This window comes from Pimephales promelas, chromosome 10, assembly GCF_988280905.1.
Source record: "Pimephales promelas chromosome 10, fPimPro1.hap1.1, whole genome shotgun sequence".
Classification (NCBI taxonomy): domain Eukaryota; kingdom Metazoa; phylum Chordata; class Actinopteri; order Cypriniformes; family Leuciscidae; genus Pimephales; species Pimephales promelas.
In genome coordinates this window covers 30,174,882-30,198,016 of record NC_142778.1, presented here as the reverse complement: position 1 = coordinate 30,198,016, position 23,135 = coordinate 30,174,882, and the positions used below count along the sequence as shown (strand labels likewise).

At 39.8% G+C, this 23,135-nt stretch overlaps 1 protein-coding gene across 1 annotated transcript in view; it reads left to right on the top strand.

The window, feature by feature from the left end:
- The window catches only part of cttnbp2 (cortactin binding protein 2), a 45,817-nt gene extending 22,996 nt beyond the window's left edge, over nucleotides 1-22,821 (top strand). Inside the window, exons 3-23 of the mRNA XM_039683859.2 lie at nucleotides 1,227-1,451; nucleotides 3,429-4,857; nucleotides 7,237-7,443; nucleotides 7,582-7,681; nucleotides 8,475-8,625; nucleotides 8,974-9,201; nucleotides 9,745-9,862; nucleotides 9,976-10,233; nucleotides 11,586-11,681; nucleotides 13,065-13,144; nucleotides 13,532-13,618; nucleotides 14,450-14,549; nucleotides 15,381-15,536; nucleotides 15,634-15,815; nucleotides 16,689-16,867; nucleotides 17,392-17,597; nucleotides 18,320-18,502; nucleotides 18,612-18,663; nucleotides 18,748-18,859; nucleotides 20,006-20,152; nucleotides 21,665-22,821. Of these exons, the coding sequence (XP_039539793.2) occupies nucleotides 1,227-1,451; nucleotides 3,429-4,857; nucleotides 7,237-7,443; nucleotides 7,582-7,681; nucleotides 8,475-8,625; nucleotides 8,974-9,201; nucleotides 9,745-9,862; nucleotides 9,976-10,233; nucleotides 11,586-11,681; nucleotides 13,065-13,144; nucleotides 13,532-13,618; nucleotides 14,450-14,549; nucleotides 15,381-15,536; nucleotides 15,634-15,815; nucleotides 16,689-16,867; nucleotides 17,392-17,597; nucleotides 18,320-18,502; nucleotides 18,612-18,663; nucleotides 18,748-18,859; nucleotides 20,006-20,152; nucleotides 21,665-21,913 (4,545 nt within the window). The 3' untranslated portion in view covers nucleotides 21,914-22,821. The remainder of the gene's footprint in view (nucleotides 1-1,226; nucleotides 1,452-3,428; nucleotides 4,858-7,236; nucleotides 7,444-7,581; nucleotides 7,682-8,474; nucleotides 8,626-8,973; nucleotides 9,202-9,744; nucleotides 9,863-9,975; nucleotides 10,234-11,585; nucleotides 11,682-13,064; nucleotides 13,145-13,531; nucleotides 13,619-14,449; nucleotides 14,550-15,380; nucleotides 15,537-15,633; nucleotides 15,816-16,688; nucleotides 16,868-17,391; nucleotides 17,598-18,319; nucleotides 18,503-18,611; nucleotides 18,664-18,747; nucleotides 18,860-20,005; nucleotides 20,153-21,664) is intronic.
- The last annotated feature ends 314 nt before the right edge of the window (nucleotides 22,822-23,135 follow it).

Genomic DNA, 23,135 nt, shown 5'->3' with positions numbered 1-23,135 from the left:
GAGCAGATATAGGTGGATAAACAAGGCTTCCGTCTCCTCGCGGGTTTAGATACACTGAAATACGTCCGCACCGCAGACATGTTGCTTCAGACAAGCACGCGTGCAGGTCGCGGTTTCTGTTTGCGTCATCACAACATTTCGGCCGTATTGTTTCGGTGATAAAAGTCTTTCGGCCGAAAACCGAAAATGCACTTTTGGGCCATTTTCGGCCGAAAATTTTCGGCGGCCGAATATTCGGTGCATCCCTAATTTTTTTACAGATTCTTGCATTGTTCATCCCCAGCAGATAGAAACGGTTAGCATCTTGACCCAAATTGTTACAGTTAATCTGGTTGCTTCACTCCTGAATCTGTCGCATCCCCTGGCTGTGAAATTCAGTCAGTCGTCGGTGTTGATTTGTGTCAAGGAAAACATCACATTTGTATTTGGTTGTTTGTCGTGGGGTGACATGGTTGGCCCTTAATTGACCCTGCTGAGATGACCAGCTGGTCTTGACACGTCCTTAGTAAATGTCAGGCTTAATGATCATGCCGGAAAAAGTGAGCTTGTGTGAGCATGTATGTTTGAGTGCAACATGTCAGGATCGATGTATTAGGAGGTTTGTTTGTCTATGCATTGGAAAGTAGAAGAACTTGAATGCTTTTTTTGTTATTAAAGTTATCCTTTAACTTTTGCTTGTGCACTAATAAGTTCCCACACTCAAACAATTCCCAAAGCATATACTCACAAGATCATGAGCAATGTTAGCGGTTTGTCTCTTGGCAATCACCCACCACTTACTGTACATGCATCACTGCGGTAACATAATGTGTAATAATTGCTCTGTGTTATTTGACAATGATTTGCCAGCATCCCACATATACCACATTGGCATCAGTTGTATTTACCTCATGATTTCTAGAAGTTTTCAGTTCTTTTATTGTCTACATGCACAGTATTAGATTATTCATATATTGATTAGAAATTAGCCTCATTCCTTTTTTATGTAACCACTATTAAAAAAAAAAAAAATCAAAATCAAGTTCCTGTTTCTGGAAATCTGAAAGGGATTGCTTGCATACTGAGAATTTTAGTCTTATACACACCTTAGTCAGAATATCTAACTTAATATTTATGTGTGTGTCCAAACGAGGGTATTTTTGAGTAATATTAGATACAGACAGTTGTGAAAATGCAAAGCTATTGAAGAAAACAATCTTTTACAATTTCAAAAATGTTCTTCATAGGCTCGAAGAAAAGAAGTGTTCCTGCAGGAGCGATATGGACAGTTCAGTCTGACGGACCCATTCCTCGCCATGCAGAGAGACTTTGAGTCCGGGACGGGACCAAAGGACTGTAGGCCTGTTAGCGCGAGCCCCATCACCGTGCTGGAAGCTGTAATGGCCCACTGCCGTAAGATGCAGGATAGGATGTCTGCCCAGCTATCAGCTGCTGAGAGCAGACAGAAAAGGGTAAGATCTGTTTGATAATTGTGTGTATTCTGTATGTGTAACAGGGCAAGACTATAGAAAGGTTTGTGTGTGAGTTATTATAAGATTATTTACATATTCTATTTGAAATAAGGCATCCTTTTCGGTAGGATTACGTTGACTTGATTAAGTTTTCTGTCAGAGGTTTGCTGAGGTGTTCCTACTTATTCTTAGAATATATTCTAATGTGTGCACCTGTGTGTGTATTTTTAGGGGGTGTGTAGTAATTTGTCTACACCATCTATGCTGAAATTGTTCTGGCAGGAAACATTGATGACAGGAAAAGAAAAAGACTTTTAGGCAAAATCCACTTCTCCTAACCTCCATGAAAGCATAGTGCATGTTAGAAAAGAGCACCAGACAAGAAAAAGAGCGCCAGACAAGGCGAGCAATAATGGTATTTAAGAAGAAGAGGAGGTGTCAGATAAGGAGACACTCTAAAACACTGCCAAACACATCTGTAAATCAATATCTAAGTATTTGAGATAGTGCTACGAAGAATACTAGCTTCGTGATATCAATGCAGGCCTTGAACTTTAAAACACACACACACACACACACACATGTGACCCCTGACCCTTCACTGCACACCACTTCTGCAGACAAGATATCAGCTTTGTTCACCACCTCAGTGGCTTCAGTTATATTGTAGGATATTTATTATAAGATACAGTTTTTATATAGGTACATAGCATGCATGCATATTTACATGTTACACCAACACTGGGTGATATCAGCTCTTTTTTCCAATAATAAAGACTTGTGCTTGGTTGTTATGGTGACAGTTCTCTTATTGCATCGGTACTGTAGTTAATGCAACAGCTCATATATATATATATATATATATATATATATATAGTATAGATGTTTAAAAATAGTATAAACATTGTTGTTTATCACAGTGATTACTGTCTGATTCTGTCTGGCCACTGCTTAAGTGTTTTCTTTCATCTCCTCATTTCTGGGGAAGTGTTCATTTAGTGCCTATGAATAAACCACGGCCATATCACCCTCTAGCCCAAGACTGGTTGCCCACTAAAGCTAAGCAGGGCTGAGGCTGGTTAGTACCTGGATGGGAGACCTTCTGGGAAAACCAGGTTACTGCTGGAAGAGGTGTTAGTGGGGCCTGTAGGGGTGCTACCTGTGTGGGTCTTAGTATAGACAATTTCACAAGATGTAAACAATACTGGTCCAGAAGCACTTCCTGTTTCAGTTTTTTAACACTACATAAAAGCTGGGATAAAATACAACCAACAGAACATTTAAAACTGAATCAAAAAGTTAAACAAACATCTTTAAAATGTTTTCTTTACATGTGAAATAAAGAAAACAGTTACAAACTGAAACAGGAAGTGCTTCTGGACCAGTGTTGTTTACATCTTGTGAAATGGTCTATAGTGACAGGGACACTATACTGTCAAAGAGCACCGTTCTTCGGATGAGATGTTAAACCAAGGTCCTGACTCTCTGTGGTCTTTAAAAATCCCTGGATGTCTTTAGAAACAGTAGGGGTGTAACCCTGGCATCTTGACCAAATTTGCCCAGTGACCTCTGTCCATCATGGGCTCCTAATTATCCCCAAATACTGATTGGCTTTATCACTCTGATGAAGCTGTGTGGTGGGCGTTCTGGCACAATATGGCTGCCATTGCATTATCCAGGTGGATGCTGCACACCCCCTTCTATGCAAAGTGCTTTGAGTGCAGAGAAATACATGTAATGAATTATTATTAGTATTATTATTATTAAGCAGCTTAAACCTTATGTGAGGTTAACTTAGAGTAACTTCTGATTTGAGGTTTAATCTTACTTGATTTTCAAGTAATTATCAAGGCATTATTACAAAGTTTTGTCCGAAAGACTGAAGTATCTTTAATTGTTTAATAATTACTGTCTTGCTTTATGTGTGTGTTATTTGCTCTTTGTGAGTCTCACATTTGCCCTGCTGCTGCTGTCTAGCTTGAAATGGAGAAACTGCAGCTGCAGAGCCTGGAGCAGGAACACAGGAAGCTGTCGGCTCAGCTGAAGGATGAGCGAGAGAAAAACAAACACGTGGTGATGTCACTGGTGCATGAATGCAAGCAGCTAGCTGCTCGTGTGGTTGAAGAGAACCAGCGCTTTGAGGAGCTCTCATCCCGCACAGAGCAGGACAGTCGTTCTGTGGGGCGATTAGAGGAAGAACTGGTGTCTGAGCGACGTCGCAGCCAACAGATGGAAGCAGAGATGGAGAAACAGTTGGCCGAGTTTGACACAGAGCGAGAGCAGCTACGTGCCAGGCTTAGCCGCGAGGAGACGCGGGCTGTGGAGCTACGGACGGAAAGCGAAAATTTACGCCAGCAGGTGGAGCAGCTAAGAACTGAGCGATGCAAAGATGCCCCACCACTGCCTTCTGTCACCCCAGCATCTGTCCCAATTAAACCCAAGACTATGGCATCTGTGGCTGTGGGCACTGAGGCAACAGTATACAAGACTGCTTCCTCTCAGACAGATGAAAATGAAGCAGCTAAGAAGGTGCCACTCTCTATCCCAGTCAAGCCTACAAGTTCTACCTATGCTAGCATGAACCTACCTAAGACTTCCAGTGCTGGACGGGGGCTACACCACGGGAGCTCTCAGGCAGAAAATGGAGGAGAGGGCCATGGCTCACATTCACCTGGTGTGTCTGCTACCTTGCCGACTGGGGTCAGTCCCCGCGTCCAGGCGGCCCGATACAAATTCCAACCCTCTGCCTCAGAGCAGGACCAAAATGGAACCGCAAACCAGAGCCCTCCTTCCCGTGATCTGTCCCCCACAAATCGAGACAACTTTGCAGCCAAACAACAGGCTCGCCACACAGTCACACAGGTTCTCTCCCGCTTCACAAGCCCTCCAACAGGGGGACCCCCTGCAGCCCTTCGGCCTGGTTTGCCTCACTCCACATCTGAGGGAGGACCCTTCACAGGGCGTTTAGGCCACCCCCAGATAGGCCTTAAATCACCAACTGTGGCCCGCATAGACAGGGGTAACCCACCCCCCATCCCACCAAAAAAACCAGGACTGTCGCAAACACCATCCCCTCCACACCCACCTATCAAAGTAGTAGGCGAAGCCAGCAGGTCCCCAGGAACAGGACTGGGGGTGGGCCTTGCCAAATCAACTGCCACCCCTCAGCTTCCTCCAAAGCCCTCCCTAGAATTGGGCGGTACTGTCCCAGCCTTGACTGCGTCACAGGTGGGTGCTTCCTGTACTGGCTGGCCGTGGGGGCAGCAGCCGACAGCAGCATGTGTGGAGTGTCCCCCTGTCACCACCTCCTCCACAGCTACCATTGTCATTAGTCCCTCCATAAACCCATCTAGTCTTCCGTCCCATAGCCCCCAGCACCCGGGCAGCACCCTGGCAGCAGCATCAGGTAAAAGGGTGCTCTGTTCTTCACCCTTACTTTCACTGCTTCTCTTTTCTACTACCCTCCTTTTCCATTCTCGACATATTCCTCAGTAAGTCCTAGCAGAGGAGGACATAGAACCAGGAGAGGAGTATTCATAATCTAGGGTTACTTGCCGTTGAAACCCAGTATTTCAACATAACCATTTTTACGATTCTTGAGGGAACCTATCTATGTCTGGACAGTTTCTTGACCAAAGCACTTATAGATGCAAATAGGTCAGGTTGTCCCTCTCTTGACGATGCAGGTCTCTAGGGGTATTTTCTGTAACCCATTCTGAAGCTGATGCCAGAGGCTGCTCTTTGCCCTTTCCTCCCATTGACCTACAGCATGGTTCCGCCTCTCCTGTGTTCCACCACTAACCATTTCCCACAATGTCTTAAAGTTACCATTCCACTGTGTACTGTACATGCTGCCATCTGTTTCTTTGTTTGAATGTGGTGTTTCCTGCATTTTTAAATGTTTCATTCAATGGTTTCATTGACATTTCTAACTAACCCAATTTAATTCTATTTGTTGTGACTTGCACTTAAATATTCATAAATAGGTCTTTATGCATTGATTCTGCACAATAGCAAGTATTTCTATATCTGAGATATACCATTGATGTCTTTGTTTGAGAAGTGTAAATTCTTTTCTTAGAGCAGAGGTGTCCAATTATGCTCCTGTAGTGCCAATGTCCTACTAAGTGTCCTTTCAAACAAACCTGTCTGAAAGTTGGTAGTGATCTTTAAGACCTAGCTAATTCAGTTGTCTTTGAATACAGTTGGGAACTTAACTCTGCAGGACAGTAGCCCTCCAAGTGCATGGTTGGACACCCCTGTGCTAAAATGCTACCCTCCTAAAAGACCAGCTTAGATTAACAGGAGTGTCCTTACTGATCCGGCTGGTTGGTGCTGATTTGGTGTTGGTCTAGCTGGTTGCTGGTCAACCAGTATGGTGTTTCTTGTAAAGTCTTGCTGGTAAAGCTAATTAAGAAGCCTGGTGGAAACACCAGTACAAAAACATCCTACACTGGGGACCAACATCAAAGATGCAACATACGCTGGTCTTTTCAGCAGAGATCCAAAAGAGTTTTGACAGAGATGTCAGTTAGGGAGAGTCATGCATTGGTCTGTAAGCCAAATAAATGAGACGGCTCCAATTGCAGTTAGATTTTCCCCTTGGAACGAGTGTCAGAAGCTTTAGAGTTCTCTCATATTTTGAAATACCACCCTGTCTCTGCAGGCCTCTCCATAGCTCTCTGAGAGCACCAAAGAAAGACAATTATAACACCATTGAAGGCAGAGCAAGTATTCCAACAGTCTTTTTTCTTCAATGTCACTAGAGACTAATCCACAGGGTAGCTCTGAAAGATGTCGGTAGCTAGCTGTCATTGCTAAATGCTAAAAATTAGCCCTTTTCTCCCTCTTTCTGCAGCCACTCAGCCATGGCAGTTCTCTGAGGCTCCTCTGCTCTCTTTGCCGCCCATTTTAACCCAGAAAAGAGACAATACTCTTATGCTTTCCACTGGACCTTAATGAAACAGCCTATCTCTATCTCTATCTATCTCTCTCCAAACTCCCTCCACTAACCAAGATAAACATAGAGAATCCCTAGAGACAAAGCTATTTACAAACATGCTTTAGCATTAGCACTCAGATATGAGACTAGTTACATCCACACTGCAAGATGAGTTATTTGAATTCTGATTTCACATACAGGTGCCAATTTGCCAGTAGTATTCCTGTGCAGTGTGCTCTGTGCTTTTTACATTTCATCTGTTTATCTGCTGTTGTTTCCATATTTCTAACGCTGTCTAATTTACATGTCTCTCACAATCAGCACCATGTTTAGAACGTTTCAGTTTGACTGACACAATTTACGATGCGTGACTTTCATTAATTTACCATACCGCCTGCTGCCTGATTTGATTTATCCAGTTGAGTTGTCTTTGATTTGATTTTTTTTTTTTTTTAGCCTGACCTAAAAACAGATGAAGTTGACTGTAACATTTGAAAACTGATCTGATTTGTAGGATATAGTGTGTGGATTGCAGATGCACTCTCTAGAATAATACATTTCCAATGTTGTGCCAAAATGTGTACGTCACGTAAACATTTATCCTTTGTTTTAACCAAATTTGGCCTACTTCTCATTTTTAGCACACATTTTGTATGTGCATACCCACCATCTGGAGGGTAATTTGGATACTGCTAAATACTCACTGCACCAGTGGCCTTAAATTATTTCTGTATGACAAATGGAGTGGTTCTTCTGGGTAATGTTTTGGTTCAGGGAACACATTTTGACACAAAACCAAGCACCCTGCCTCACTAGTTACTGCTGTTGCTTGAACCCTCCCAGGCTGGTGTCCCTCCATAGTCCCCTCGCTAACCTGTGGTGACCCCGTCCCCCTGGATGACGGGCAAACCCTTCTCCTCCAAGCTGCTTCCCAGGGAAATGTCACTTTATTGTCTATGCTGCTTAACCAAGATCCACTATTGGATATTCATCCTCGTCAACATGAATTAACCTCTGCCTTGATCTCTGCTGCTCTTAATGGACACACAGGTACGTGCTGGGGAGATTGGCATTTGTATGCATACATTGTTTTTTGGTTAGCATTGTGCTTTTGTCTTGTGTACGTACATAAGACACAGTGCAAATGAATATGTTAATATGTAAATAATGTGTTTATATCTTCTATAGACTGCTTAAATCTGCTGCTGACTTCAGGGGCATCTGCTGAAGCTGCCAATGAAACAGAATTTACACCGTTGCATGCCTCTGCTGTAAATGGTCACCTTGGGTGGGTCCTCTGTTCTCCTTTCCCTTGCTGTTGTGGTGTTTTAACTTTTTGATTGTGTTTTTAAGAACAGTGACACTTTCATATTCCATATCAGGTGATCTTATCACAAGATTTTTGGTTATTTTCTCTGAAATTTTAAAGCCACATGTAACAGGCTTGTTTTAAAGGGATACTCCACTTTTTTTGGAAATAGGCTCATTTTACCACTCCTCCAGAGTTAAACAGTTGAGTTTTACCGTTTTCAAATCCATTTAGCCGATTTTCCGGTATTTAGAAGAAAATCAGTAACCAGACAGTTTCTGGTCTCATTGACTTCCATAGTAGGAAAAAAATTACTATGGAAGTCAATGAGACCAGAAACTGTATGGTTACTGATATTCTTCTAAATATCTGAATACCGTTCAAAAACGGTAAAAACCAACTGTTTAACTCTGGGGGAGTGGTAAAATGAGCCTATTTCCAAAAAAAAAAAAGTGGAGTATCCCTTTAAAACCTTTGATTTGATGCAGTGAATGATTGACTGGTGAGTAGGTGGTACTGTGTCACTGTTGTCCAAGATGCATCAAAACGGATTAGCGTTTTAAATGAAATGTGATGTGGTCACATGACTACTGCAGCAAACGGTTTGAGTAATCAACGTTTTGGACCCCTTTTGCATGTGCATTAAGCGCTGCCTGGTTGTGATCAAATCAACAAAATTGGAAGGTAGTGCTGGGTGTATATCTAGAAAATGTTGTCTCTGATGTGTTTCTCTATGCAATGATGCCAATCTCAGCTGTTCTTTCATTGGTAGGTGTGTGAAAGCTCTTGTAAAATGTGAAGCTGATTTGGAGAAGGAGTGTTTGCAGGGAAGGACCCCTTTGTACCTGGCCTGTGAACAGGGACATGTGGAGTGTGTGAAAGTCTTGTTAGATGCAGGAGCAGACCGTTCACATGTCACGACTGTGAGTTTTCAGTTCCTGACTCCAGTTTCTCTCAAATGTCAATTACATTCTAAATTCCTTAACACGTTAGAAAATACTGGCCCTCTGTTAATCTCCATGGTTACCTTAACAGTTGAGTGTGGGTATTTTGCACTCTATGTGTTGTTCAGAATGTAATTACGGTGCCTATTTTAGAAACACTTAATTATTCCCTGGATGTTTTCTCAGTTTGCTCTTATTTACTGGGCTGAAAAATCCCCAAAAATATCCTGGGAATCTTTTTTTAATCTGTTTTGTTGTAAGTTTGTGTATATCTGTAGATTATTTAGTATGTTTTTGCACTTGCGCTTAAGTGTTTGTTGTTTTCAGGACAACTGCACAGCTCTGCACGCCGCTGTCAGTTCAGGTCACGTGGGCCCTCTGAAGCTCCTGCTACACCACCCATCACCTGAACCAGACCTGGGTCTCCCTGCATCTCCTTCAGACTCCAATCAGGAGCTCCAACACCCTGGCATAACCAAGGCCAGTCACATCCTCAACCATAGTAACCAGGATGGCTGGACTGCTGCCCATATTGCTGCATCCAGGGGCTACAAGGTGACGTGTTTGAGTTTGATGCCAAGTACACTGTTTTACTTGCCTGAGGTCGTCATACTCTGATTCTAGTCAGAATGTGAGTCTGATTCTGCTCCGTTGGGCTGTGATTATGGGGCGTGTTTCAACCGAACCAGGAAACAAAATGCCTCTGCACTCAATTAGATTGACAAATGCAGTGATTACGGTTCTCTGTTCCTCTTTTAAAATGAATGTGCTGTCTACATCTTTTATAACAGACGCGATGATGGAATCTTCACATCTAAATTCTCCAGTGGCAGCCATTTTTTGTTGTAAACAAATTCAACCCAATCGCTCTTTGGTGACGTGGATGATTACCTTATGGTTGATCATCCCATAAAGCCCGCCCTGACAATTTGATTGGTCCGAACAAGTATGCCGATTGGTTTGGGCATACTTGCTTCAAAACAGATCAAGTCAGTCCGAACTTCCCATCCTCAAAGGTTGTGGACGGGGCTAAGTTCGGCTGGCATCCAGAAAAGAATAGTAAGAAGTGGCTGATAACACATGCTTTCTGCTTTACAGAAATGCCTGGAGGTTTTGTGTAACCACAGTCAACAGGACATGGAGAAGAGGGACAAATGCAATCGCACCATACATGATGTTGCCACAGATGACTGCAAAGATCTACTAGAGAACCTGGGTGAATATAATTTAAGTGACATAGCTTTGTACAAATGTGATAGTTTGGCAGGTTTAGTTGGCTTAAGTGACCACAGCCTTAACCCTTAACATTTGCTTTCTGCCCTACTTTAGACTTTTACACAGTGGTCGTACAGGTGCTCATGTGCTCACTGGAGCGTCTTTGCCCTGTGGATCTCCTGGAGGACGGATGCACTGTTGGCAAAGTTACAATTCGCCGCAATACCAGCTGGGAAGAGTTAACAGGAAGCTTGAGTGGCCTGCTGACCAATCACCTCCAGCTAATTTGTGGGAGGTGGGAACTGCAGGAAGTTCTGGATAGAGCAGACACTTTGGGCCTCTCTACTAACAGCATGGCCTCAGTGATTATAGGTAATCATCACATATACATCTTACAGTATAACTAGCTACTTGCCAAGAAATTTAGAATAATTTGTGTCCATTTAACTTGATTATCTTTATAACAAGGGTGCATAATCCTGTACCTGGAGATCTACCTACTTGAAGAGGTCAGATCCAACTGTGTTCTAACACCCTGTCTGGAATTATCACGTTTTTCTGAAGATCTTAATTTGCTGGTTAATTAGCAGTTGTGTTTGATCAGGGTTGTAGTTGGAACTTGGCAGGAAGGTAGATCTCCAGGAACAGGATTGGACACCCTTGCTCTACAACATGATGTGTGTTTCCAGATCATATTTCACCTTAAAACCAAAAGAAAATACAAATATACTACCCATCAAAAGTTACCCAGTCAGTAATTTTTTTTTAATGTATAAAAATAGAAATCATTTGTAACAATGCAAATGGATCAATTCACTGACATGTTTGAATGCACAGTGCAGAAGCAGCCATGATCGTTTCATGATTGCTTTGAAATGCAACTTGTAGCATAGAGAGTCGTTTGCGATGGCTATTCTCGGATGACCCCAGCCTTATGAACAGCTGCTGCACTTCCTGAATTGCCCTTGGTTACTGTTCAAGTTTTAATTTCCCCACCGCAGCGATTTAAACTCTTGTTGTCATCAAAACAAGAAAAAGAGATGGCCAATATGTGTTTATATATCTGTCACTAGTATGATCTGTGATATAAAACTTCTGAATAGAGAACTTAATACCACACACACATCCGCACAAACAAATGTGCTATTATTTACTCGTGTAGGCTCTTTTAGTAGTTATTCTGACTCGAGCTCTAGTGTGCCTGAATTGAATGTGACTCTTGTCTTGGGTGTTGTCCAACACCACACTGGGCCAAGTAGGGAAGGACGTGGGACAGGGGTCTAACGCCGCTTGGCTCGACCCGAGGGTTGTCATGCAGGGCTGCTGAAAATAAACTAGCCTTCTCCTAGTTCTCACCTATCTCTTTCACACCCCTCTGGCCTTCTCCCTGTCTCTTTTGCACTCTTTCTCTCACCACTTCTTTTTTTTTTTGTTTACACTCAACTCCCCCCTTAAGACAAGATGTTTCCAAACACCAAGAGCAGATGTCAAAATGAAGCGATTTGGCCTACAGAGAGCAACCTGATGACTCTTTACTCTTCCAGACAGAAAACATGAGGAAACTGACAGACAGGAAAGAGAGAGAGGAGGATAAAAGTTCATTTATCATGGCTCAAAACAGTAGATGAAAACCGATCCCATGTCAGTAAAGATTACACGTGTCTTTCACTATAAGCGGACATGTACAGTACATCTAGCAAATCTATCCCTCTTTCCTTGTTCAGGTGATGCTGTCTGGCTGCCGGGAGAGGAACTGGCCCAGTCTCCTTGGGACCTCATTCGGAAACGCCTGAGTCAACGTATTACCATACATCTTAAAGGTGAGCTTGCAGTTGTTTCATTTAGGCCTATTTCACACCTCATAAATAAGCAGTCATTTTGTCACCCAAATGTATTACAGTTTTCCTAGAAACATTAAGCAGCACTACTGTTTTCAACACTAATAATAATAAGAAATGTTTCTTGAGCACCAAAATGAGCATTTTAGGGGTCCGTAAGATAAAGTAGTCTCTTCAGCTTGCAAAGACTGCATTTATTTGAAATTCATAAAAAAAATTGAAAGCATTCAAAAATACAGTAAAAACTATTTTTAATTTTTTTTTTCTTAAAGTAGTTCACTTTTCAAAAAACTTTTTGCTGATAATTTACTCACCCCTCATTTCATCCAAGATGTCCATGTCATTCTTTCTTCAGTTGAAAAGAAATTAAGGTTTTTGATGAAAACATTCCAGGATTTTTCTCCATATAATGGACTTAAATGGGAACCAAACAGTTCAAGGTCCAAAAGACACTTTCAGTACAAACTGCAAATTGTTCAAAGGGCTTTAAACGATTCCGGACGATGAATAAGGGTCTTATCAAGCGAAACGATCACTCATTTAACAAATAAATAACAAAGTTTAAGTTTTATAAGCTCAAATGGTCGCCTGCTCTGTTCTGTGACGCACGTTCGAACTCGTTCATCATAATGAACGAATCTTTTTCCGAGTCAATTTGTTTGTTTCGTTCGTTCAATGAACCAAATGACTCGGAAAAAGATTTGTTCATTTTGATGAACGAGTTCGAAGCGATCGTTTTGCTTGATAAGACCCTTATATATGAATAGAAAGTTCGTAAGAGCTTTCTATTGTTCTTTTTGTTCTTTTTTTTTTTACTTACTGACCATAAACTTTTGAATAGTATTGCATTACATGGCATTGCATTCTATAATGCCATGTGGTATAACTTGTGCGAAATGTTAAAAATGTATTTTCTTTATGTAGAAATGAACATTAAATTAGATTAAAAGTATTGTTCATAGTTATTAAATGTTCATTGTTCATATGTATGCAGTGCCTAATGTTAACAAATTGAACCTCATTGTGAAGTGTTCCCACATGTTTTGTAAAAAGAGAGATTCTCTTGGTAAAGCAGAAAGTTACACTATGCCTATGACAGAAAGAACAAGCAGATCTCTTGGGTTTCCACACTTAAATGAATAGCCGTGCTGTGCTCCCTGTCATCACATGACTACGAGGTTTAGCCGGGCTCCAGAATATTCCATCTCATGCAACGGCACGTCAAAACAACTGCATGAATTCCTCGCTCAAATCCATTTCACACAGATCTCCTGGTCTCCCATGTCCTCTGTGTGTTGTGCTCTTTGATATACCATGTAGGTTTGATTTATGTCTCATGGCTGCTATAATTTTGCTTTCTGTCAGGCCTGTCAGAGTGTACTTTGGATGAGATGACGTACGACTCCCTGATCCCTCTACAGCTGCTGCAGAACTATGTCCGCCTGGTACGCTGACTCCCTCTTCTCGTCAAAGAGCATGTCTGAGTTACGCTGGATGATTTTTAAAGTTTGGATGAAGTGTGTTGTGAGGGAACAAAGTCCTTATAATACCTTGGGACCAAAACAAAATGCTTTGAGCCTCCGCCTCCAGTTCGGCACCTTGGGGCAACAGATGCTATTTGTGTTTTAAAAGGATGTATTAGAAGATACGTGCAGTGCAACAAGTAGTAACTTAAGACAACAAAACACCCTCCAAGACACACTTGAGTAATCAAGCCTGCATAAAGGCATGCATAAATAAAATATTTGGCATGGATGATAAAATAAACCTGGTCTAGATGAATAATTGCCAGTGTTGATAAACTCTTTTGTGGTGCTTTTGTTTGTGGTCAGGTGGAACAGTATCATAATGTCATCTTTCATGGGCTGGAGGGCAGCTTTCAGGAGTATATCGCCAACCAGATCTCTCATTATATCAAGGTAATTATTATCAATTATCGTAAATATTCACATTTTTACATTTCATCCAAAGGGTTTAAAAATTAATAAGTAAATACATTTTGTTAATTGAAATGGTTTTTGAACATTAAGCACTGATTACATGAGGCCTAAATCCTATAAGGATGTACATAAAAAGTGCAATGATAAATTCTTGAAATGTATTCAAAAACATACACCACATTAAATTAATAAAAGTGAATGTAAAGACATTTATAATAGAACTTTCTATTCATCAAAGAATTCTCATCAAAAATATGAAGCTGCATAAATGTTTTCAACATTTATAGATATGTTTCTTGAGCAGCAAATCAATATATTAGAAGAATTTCTGAAGGATCATGTGACACTGAAGACTGGAGTAATGATGCTGAAAATTCAGCTTTGCCATTAAAGGAATGAATTACATTTAAAAATGTTAAAATATAAAAACAGTTCTTTTAAATTGCAATATTATTTAAAAAAAAAAAACAATAAAAAAAATCGTACCGACCCCGATATTTTGAACGGTGCTGTAAAATAAATGGTAAACGGAGTACAATCTTATTTCCTTAATGTAACATATTTTTGAGTAAAATGTTATCCACCAAGAAAAAATGTAGGATGGGCTGTAAGTTGTACTAATAAAGTAAATAGTGTCCATTTTGATTTCCTGATGACTTAAGAGTTTCACAAATCTATAAACATCAAATAAAAGTTAAACATGAGCTAAATCTCTGAATGATCTCTGAATCTCAGTATGTCTCGTGTGCTGTGAACATCCATCTGTACCAGTCATGATGTTTATGATGCACCTGTTGTGTGTGATTGCAGCACAGACAGGAGGCCCAGGGGATTGGCTGTGATGTCATCAGGGTGGAGATAGATGAGAGTCTATCAAAAGAGCACCTGCTGGAAATCTTCATCAACTGTGGTAAGAGCAGCGCTGTGTTGAGGAGTCACATATCTCAGGTGATGATGTAGGCAAAGGAGCCGAAGAAGAAGAAATCAGACCCTAGAAACAAGGTCAAGGGCCCTATCTTGCACCCAGCTTAATTGACTTTGTACACCGACGCATGTATCATTCGTATTTTGCACCCGTGCAAAGCAGACTTTTCCCTCCACAGATGCACGGAATGGACTTGCGCTCCCTGGGCTGTTTAGCGCATAGTTTATCATCTGTTTAATCTGAAATGCTCAAAAATGATCAAGTCTGATTATTCAAGACTGATTATTTTGGCCTGTACCTTGTAATAAAAAAAAAATAAATAAATAAAGATTTGTGAAATATAAATCTTGGTTATAGAGAGGCACTTGCAGTGAAGACGAATGTGGTACATTTGTAAATGTTAAAATACTTAGTTTCAATGGTATAGCCACAAAATATTTACAAAATGTCTGTTAGCATTAGCATGGTTGTGAAAAATCACGCACTAACCTTTACTGTGTAAGTTATACCAAATTTGACATATTTGTTGCCATGGCTGTAAATCAACCAACTTTACTGCTCAAATATCAAATATTTTAACATAAGAATTAATGTTACTGCTTTTATGAAATTATGAGCTTCAAATTTCTGCTGTTAAATCCTCCAAAAATGGGACCTTTTCACTTACCATAACCTTGATTTTTGCACAGCATTATACTACAAACTGTGTTGTTTGAGGAGTTTAACTTGAACCCAGAATATTCCTTAAATAATTGGATATTTGAATATAGTGGTATGTCTGGTATTGATCGAGTTGTGTGTGTGTGTGTGTATCAGGATTCCTGGTGTCTTTGCATGAAGGCAGCGCTGGGCGTTGTGTTGTGGCGGTTCTTGAGGGTCTGGAGAGAGCACACTCTCTCAGCCACATCCTGGGAGACCTGTGCGAAGCATTGGAGAACCGAGGATCTGTCTATTCCCTCTCCCTTAATCATGGTAAGATACATTCATACAGATTTAGCAGAGCAGGAACAGTCAATGTTCCTGAAATAGCGTTTCGGTTCAACTCTTTTCTCCTCGTGTTGATGGGCAGGTCACAATGGGCTCTACTATTTCCGTGAAGGGAGTTTTTTGATTGGCACCCTGGCTAAGCCTCGTCTGCAGGGTGCTGAGCTACGATTACAGCAGCACTTCCGCTGGGTTCAGCTGCGCTGGGACACAGAGCCCCTCAATGGCATGCTGGGACGTCATCTCCGCAGAAAACTCCTCCACAAGGTCAGCCCTGCTTCATTATCTACTGAGCTGGAGGGAAGACCTCCAAAATAGAAATTCAGCTCTAAATTTAGTCAAGATCATTTAGTAGAGTGGTTCTCAACTAGTTTTGGCATGGAACTTACAGTTCCCCATGGTCATGATGCTAAGCAAACTAAGAAAATGTATTACTAATTCTATTATTACTAATTTTAGCAGCCCCAAACTACTGTAGTATAAATACAATATAAAATAGTAAGTTGGAATGAGACACCACAGCCATATAGAAAATAATAAAAATAAGTGAAAATAAAGCGGTATTTTGGTAACTACAAAAACTACAGTTTCCATGGTAAGTACGCAATATTTACCTGAACTATTAATAAAACATAAGGGCTTTGATCCTGATTAATACCTGCATTTTATGACTTACTAAACGTAACTATGACATTGAATGCTCATGATTTGATTTGCTCTTTATATAGTGAAGTGATGTATAGCACACACTGAATAGACACTGAATCAAAACATGTTTTTCATCATACACTCTTTTTTTTCTGACAGAAGAGTGGTCAGGCACATCTTTCAAAATAAAAGTCTTGCATCAGAAAAACATTTACAATAAAAAAATTACTGACTACACACTCAAAAAAAATGACTACACACTTAAAACAGTATTGTGACACACTTTTGAGTCATGACACACCGGTTTAGTGTATAGTGTTTATTGTGTATAGCTTGTTGAGTTCGTTTTAAATCGTTTTTGGAGCACATCAAGAGTTTTTTTTCAGTTGCTGTTACAAACAATGAAGACTTTTAAGCATTCCAATTTTTTTTTTTTTTTTTTTTTTTTTTAGTGAGCTATCCCTTTCACTTAGATTTTCTGTGTTTCTGCAGACTCAGGGCCAATGCTGGACATCTGATGATCCCGTACACAAAGCTCTTTCTTGGGTGTGTTCAGTGTGGCACCAGCTCAACGCCTGTCTGTCGCGTCTGGGGACATCAGAGGCCTTGTTGGGACCCTACATCTTCCTCTCCTGCCCTGTGAATCCAGAACAGACCCAGGCTATTCCAAAGTATGTCAATCTAGTGTTGTCACAATAGTGGAATTAGTATTAATATATAATAATAATAATAGTTCTAAGACATTCATTTGTATTTAAATTGCAAATATTCAGAATCTACGTGTATCGATTTTTTTTGTGTGTTTCACAACAGTGTCATTTGAAATTAAACAACTATTCATGCAAAAAAAAAAAAAAAAATATATATATATATATATATATAAGAGTTCAGACGCAAAAGCCTCTAAGTGCCATTTGAAATTTTCTTCTAAAATGATAATTTTTATCAAGCTTGTATATTTAAGTTCAGTGATTTCACTTAAATGGCAATGATAATTACCTATTAATTGTTATTTACGTGAAATTACTGAACTTAAATGTACAAGTTTGATAAAAATCATCATTAAAGAAGAAAATTTCAAATGGCATTTAGAGGCTTTTGCATCTGAACTCTTCATATATATATATATATATATATATATTTCCTATGACAGGGAGTGTTTCATGTTAAAATTGGTCCATGTGTCTGTGTTTAGGTGGTTAGTGAGGCTTTGGAATGCAGTGATTGTTCCACGGGTCGAGGACGCTGTTATATCTAGAGTAACAGCCAAGCGTTCTCCCGCCCAACGACGGTCTCCCAACAGCAAAGGTCTGAGCCCAGGTCAGAGAGCGGTTGTCAAAGCAGCTCTCAATATCCTTCTGAATAAGGCTGTACTGCAAGGCTGCCCACTGCCCAGACCAGGTACAGCACCAGTGTTGGGGAACAGACTCAACTAAAACATGCGCCAAATGTCAACTACATTAGTAGCTTGTCATTTACTTTAATGCTGCATTTCAGTACTGAGATACTTTCCCTAGCCACATTCAAAGTAGTCTCAGCCTCAGATGTCATCCCCACGGACCAATGGTTAATGCATATGGCACAATTGGAAATAATTTTTTTTATGGTCCGCCTGGAAACCAAGCTGTCCCGGTTTGAAACCCCCTCATGGAACAAGAAAGCTGTTGTGTTTATATCTGTGACAATGAGCTCTTATCAGGATCAACTGAACACTGGAAGTTGCGTTGAAATACGTCTAAGAGTCTTTTTAAAACACGCTGCACCAATCAGGATCGAGCAGCAATCATCATTCAGGAACCAATCAGATGACGTTCCTAGACAGATACACAGGGACTGACAAAACAACAGAGAGATAGCAAAATACAAACCATAGAGTCGTTCCAGCTACTTTTTACTTGCCTGTTAAGAATAAAAAAAGAACTTCGCCACAAGTATAATTGGGACATGTTAGAGTGCGAACACAAGCAATACGTTTCTGTCTCCAATTCACTTAATGGCCACCGGTGTCGCTAATAACCACATCATTTTTTAATTCTACAAATTGCCCCTTTAAATCTTTCAGTGCAGTAGTTTTTGGTGCTCACATAAAATATATTTTTCTCTTTTTCTGTTTGTGTGGTTAGAGATTGACAGGCTTTTACCAGAGTTCCAGGGAGGATGTTTCCCTCTTTCCACCATTGGCTCCGCCTACAGGAAAGGGGGCCGAAAAGGACGCGATAATGGCGCTTGGAGACGAGCCAATACCAGTCCGAGGAAGAAAGGAAGCCCCGCCTCTGGGAGGAACTCTAGCTGTTCCATAAGAGAAGGTGATGTGTAACTGATGGCTCTTATTTTGCAGTAAATGCACCTCAGCTACAGAAGCAAACTTTTTGTTTCCATAATATTGTCTAAATAATCCTTATTCTTGTAATATAGGATCTCTGGCCAATTCAAGCACTCACTCACTGACGAATGTCAATCACGCAAGGTTGGTTTCCTGTTTGTGGGCATGTGTTTGTGCCACCTGCAGATGGCAGTGTTACTCAATGATTCTTTATGGATGTTCCTGCAGACTCGGTGATGGAGTTGCTGTGGGTCTTTCTCTCTACTCTGATGACGAGACGGATCTCATCAGAGAACTCCAGACCATGTGCTCTAGCAAATCTGAGCCAGACATAAGCAAGGTAATGGACATTAATATGCACTGTTCAATAGTTTGAGTTCTGTAAGTTTTTTTTTTTTTTTTACTTTTTGTTTATTTGAATTTTTCACAAAACATAACGACAATACATTATCTGGGGCAGGTAATAGAAAACAAAAAAACACACATACATATATATAAATAAATAAAATAGAAAAATACATATATAAATACACATATATATGCATACATATTCATACATAGTACACATCTTGCTGCACTTGTGGATATTCAGATCTCAACCAATACTATATTATACAGCCATATAAATGATTTAAATAAAAATATACATACACATATGAACATATATACCCATACTTATAAATACACATGTACACACACACACACACACACAAAAAAGAAAAAGTTGTAAAAAAGTGTAAGTTTTTTAACATTTAAAAAAAAAAAGATGTTATTTTTGTTCACTGATGCAGAATTTATTTGATCAAAAGTATATGTATTATTCCTGTGATGGGAAAGTTACATTTTCATCATCATTACTCCAGTCTTCAGTGTCACATGATCCTTCAGAAATCATTCTAATGTGCTGATTTGGTGCTTAAGAAACATTTCTTATTATCATTGTTGAAAACCGTTGTGCTGCTTAATATTTTTGTGGAAACTGATCAACTTTTTTCAGGATTCTTTGAGTAGAAAGTAAAAAAATATCTCAATTTACTTCCATTAATAATAGTATATGTAAATACGTTTTGAGAATAAAGTGGCGGGAGAAAAAAATCTACTCACCTTTGTTGTTCCAAACTTGTACGAGTAAGATATTTTGAAGAGGGTTGGTAACCAGACAGTTGACGGCACCCACTGACTTCCACTGGTTTTTTTTCCTACTATGGAAGTCAATTTTGCATGTACAAGCACCACTCATATTCCTACAGAAAATGTAAAAATATAGTTTGTTACTATTTTTTTTTTTAATTTTATATACACATTACAAAGTAGTGGTTTAATCTTCTAGTCTAAGTTTTAGTCCGTCTACTACAAAAAACTCAGCATGTGTATCTCTGAGACTTTCTGTTCAAGCTAAACAAACAGTCTGGCACAGTAAAGCGCATGTCCTTGCAGTTTCTAGGAATTGACGAGCTGTTTTCATTTCCTCTTTTACCTGGTACAGATTGCTCTCTTTAAAGAGGACTTCATCATGCTTCCAGACTCGAGTCCACCCACTCCTCAGATGAATGATGGTGAGGTCACGGAGTCCCAAACACTCCCTGTTACACCAGTGAGTGCCGTGGATATGACCTGTCCTCCACCACAGAAGGCAAGCCTTTGATAAAACACCATGTCTCTGTTCCAAAGCCGACTGAGACACCTACAGTTAGCGTTCTTCCAAGGCCATTGTCTTGACTGTCACGGAACCGTATACATAACCAGTTTGGATACTCTAAATAGTGCACAGATAAGGACATTTCACACTGCGCTTTTTCTAAACCCCACTCTTAACTCCGGGTAAAGGAATGTTTCACGTTTTTCAGAAGTTGAACTTGTTTTAACTTGAGCACCGTGTTTTTTGAGTTTCAAATACTTTTTAATATTGTCATTCACCTCATAGCAAGTTGGTTTGGTTTATGGCTTCTAACTCTTTAAAGGGGTAGTTCACCCAAAAATGAAAATTGTCATCATTTACTCACCCTCATGTCGTTTTAAACCCGTGGAATTGGTTTTTATTAATCATTTTTGTTCTTCAAAAAAAAAAATGTTAAGATATTTTTAATATGAGAGGTTTCTGTCCCTCCATTGACAGCTACGGAACTACCACTTTGGCGCTTTAAAAACTTTATAAAGAGATTGTAAAACGAATCCTTATGAATGGAACGGTTTAGTAAAAATGTTCCGAAAAGATTTGATTGCTTTCTATGACGAACAGATTGAATTTAGATTGAGTTTAAAGGAGTAGTTCACTTTAAAAAAAAATTTGCTGATAATTTACTCACCCCCATGTCATCCAAGATATCCATGTCATTCTTTCTTCAATCAAAAAGAAATTAAGGTTTTTGATGATAACATTCCTATTTTTCTCCATATAATGGACTTCAATGGGAACCAAATGGTTCAAGGTCCAAAATAAACAAATCTTTTCCCGAGTCAACTCGTTCATTTCGTTGAATGACCCAAATGACACAAAAAAAGATTCGTTCATTTTGATAAACGAGTTCGAACAGGAGAGTCACAAACGCGCATCACAGAACAGAGCAAGGCGACCTTATTAAAAGCATATAAAACTTAAACTTTTATTTTTTTTTTATTTGTGATCGTTTCGCTTGATAAGATCCTTATTCATTGTCTGGAATCGTTTAAAGCCCTTTGAACAGTTTGCAGTTTACACTGAAACTGTCTTTTGGACCTTGAACTGTTTGGTTCCCATTGAAGTCCATTATATGGAGAAAAATCCTGTAATGTTTTCATCAAAAACCTTAATTTCTTTTGACCGAAGAAAGAATGACATGGACATCTTGGATGATATGGGGGTAAGTAAATTATCAGCAAAAGTTTTTTTTTTAAAAATGTGAACTACTCCTTTAATTCAAACAGAAGTGCAACCGTACTTGCTTGATGCGTGAGAACAAACCTTATTGGTTCTTGCGGAAGCTCAAACGTGTTGTGTAACACGAGAATGAACCAGTTAACACCTCATTTGCCATCTTGGATTTGCCTTTAAATACCTCTTTAGGCCGCTTGCTAGTTTTTGTAACAAAGCACATTCGAAGTACATTCTTTCTTTTATGTTTGTTCAAATATGTTGTTTTATGTGTATTTCTTTGACTCTGAAAAGACTGACGGTGGTCACTCTTCTCCTCGGCGAGTGACGAGGCCCAGGTCGCATCTTCCCGTTCCCAGCAGCAGAGGAGCTCAGCAGGTGAACACCACCACCAGCAGCAGCAGCATCAGCAACCCTAGCAGAGCTTCCACGAGCAGCAGAGCAAGGCAGCTTCTGCCCCACAACAACACAAACAACTTCTCACAAGACCACGTCTGGTTCCTGGACCCCAACTGTAATGAAAACTACAGTAACCATGGATAGACACCTCCCACTGCCCTCCCTTTGCCCTCGGTCTGTTATTGCCCTCTATTTTGTGAAGTTAGGTTACTGGCAGCATTTAAGTATTTGTACATGTTGTCCATACTTGTTACAATATATTACATTGTGTACTCTTGGGACCATAGTTTTAATATATTCAACTGTTTAAGTAAAGAACTTTGAGGAAAAAAAAGAAAGATAAACTAACAGGAGAAAGACTGCTTGAACACTTTACAATTTGCCTTTTAGGTCAAATGTTTTGGATCAAAGTAAGAGCTGGTAGTCTTTTTGCTCTTTAGTATTTTCAATCAATCGTGTTTTATCATTAAATAAGTGAAAGGTGAGTTTTACAAACTGTCGAAATCAGGGTTTTACCAAATATATGTAAATAACTGGGAACTTAAATGTTGTATAGATTAGTATGCGTGCGTGCGTGCGTGTGTGTGTGTAAACGCTTGTACATTGGAGGACTTCTGAAGGGAATATGAAAACTGTATATATTGTTTGTAATATTAAATTTTGGTTCATAGTTTTTCACTCGTTTCCAAACAAACTGAATGTGGCAATAAGTACCGCCATTGCGAACACGGGATATTTCGTTTTTTGTTCGTTAAGCCATACTTAGTATTTTCGATTACTCTCATGTGCTCAGTGACTGGCTTGAACTTTGACCCTCGCCCTTGTGTGAAACCCAACTATGAAATTGGAAGCGGCGCGCATTAACTTTCGTTTGTCTTCTCTATTGAACGTTTAGGATAAACAAGTATTCTTTTAAAGTCAGTATTGTTCATATGTACAGAAGAGATTATAGTTGACCTCTGATGTTTAACTGTATTATAGTTGTCGGATGAGGTTCAGAGAAATCGTCCTGTTTCCTCCAAGCACAACGATTAAAAATGCACTATCCTAGACATCGGCTCTTGGGTTTTCTTTCTCCACACAGATAATGCTGATAACATTGTGTATGTTTAAAACCCAAATCATTCAGCCTCTCCCCTGAAACTTCCCACTATAACACAAGTTGGCGTTACACAGAAAAAAGAGAAATGTAGTCTTGAAAAATATATTTGTTTCACAGAAAAGTCCTTGATATATATTTACAAGTTAAAAATAATCACTGTTTTTGCTTGTGCCTTTCCTAGTTCCATGACAGGCCATTAGAAATGAGAAAACAGAGTAATTGTTTTGCCATTTACATGATTCATATGATCCCATTTTGCTGCAC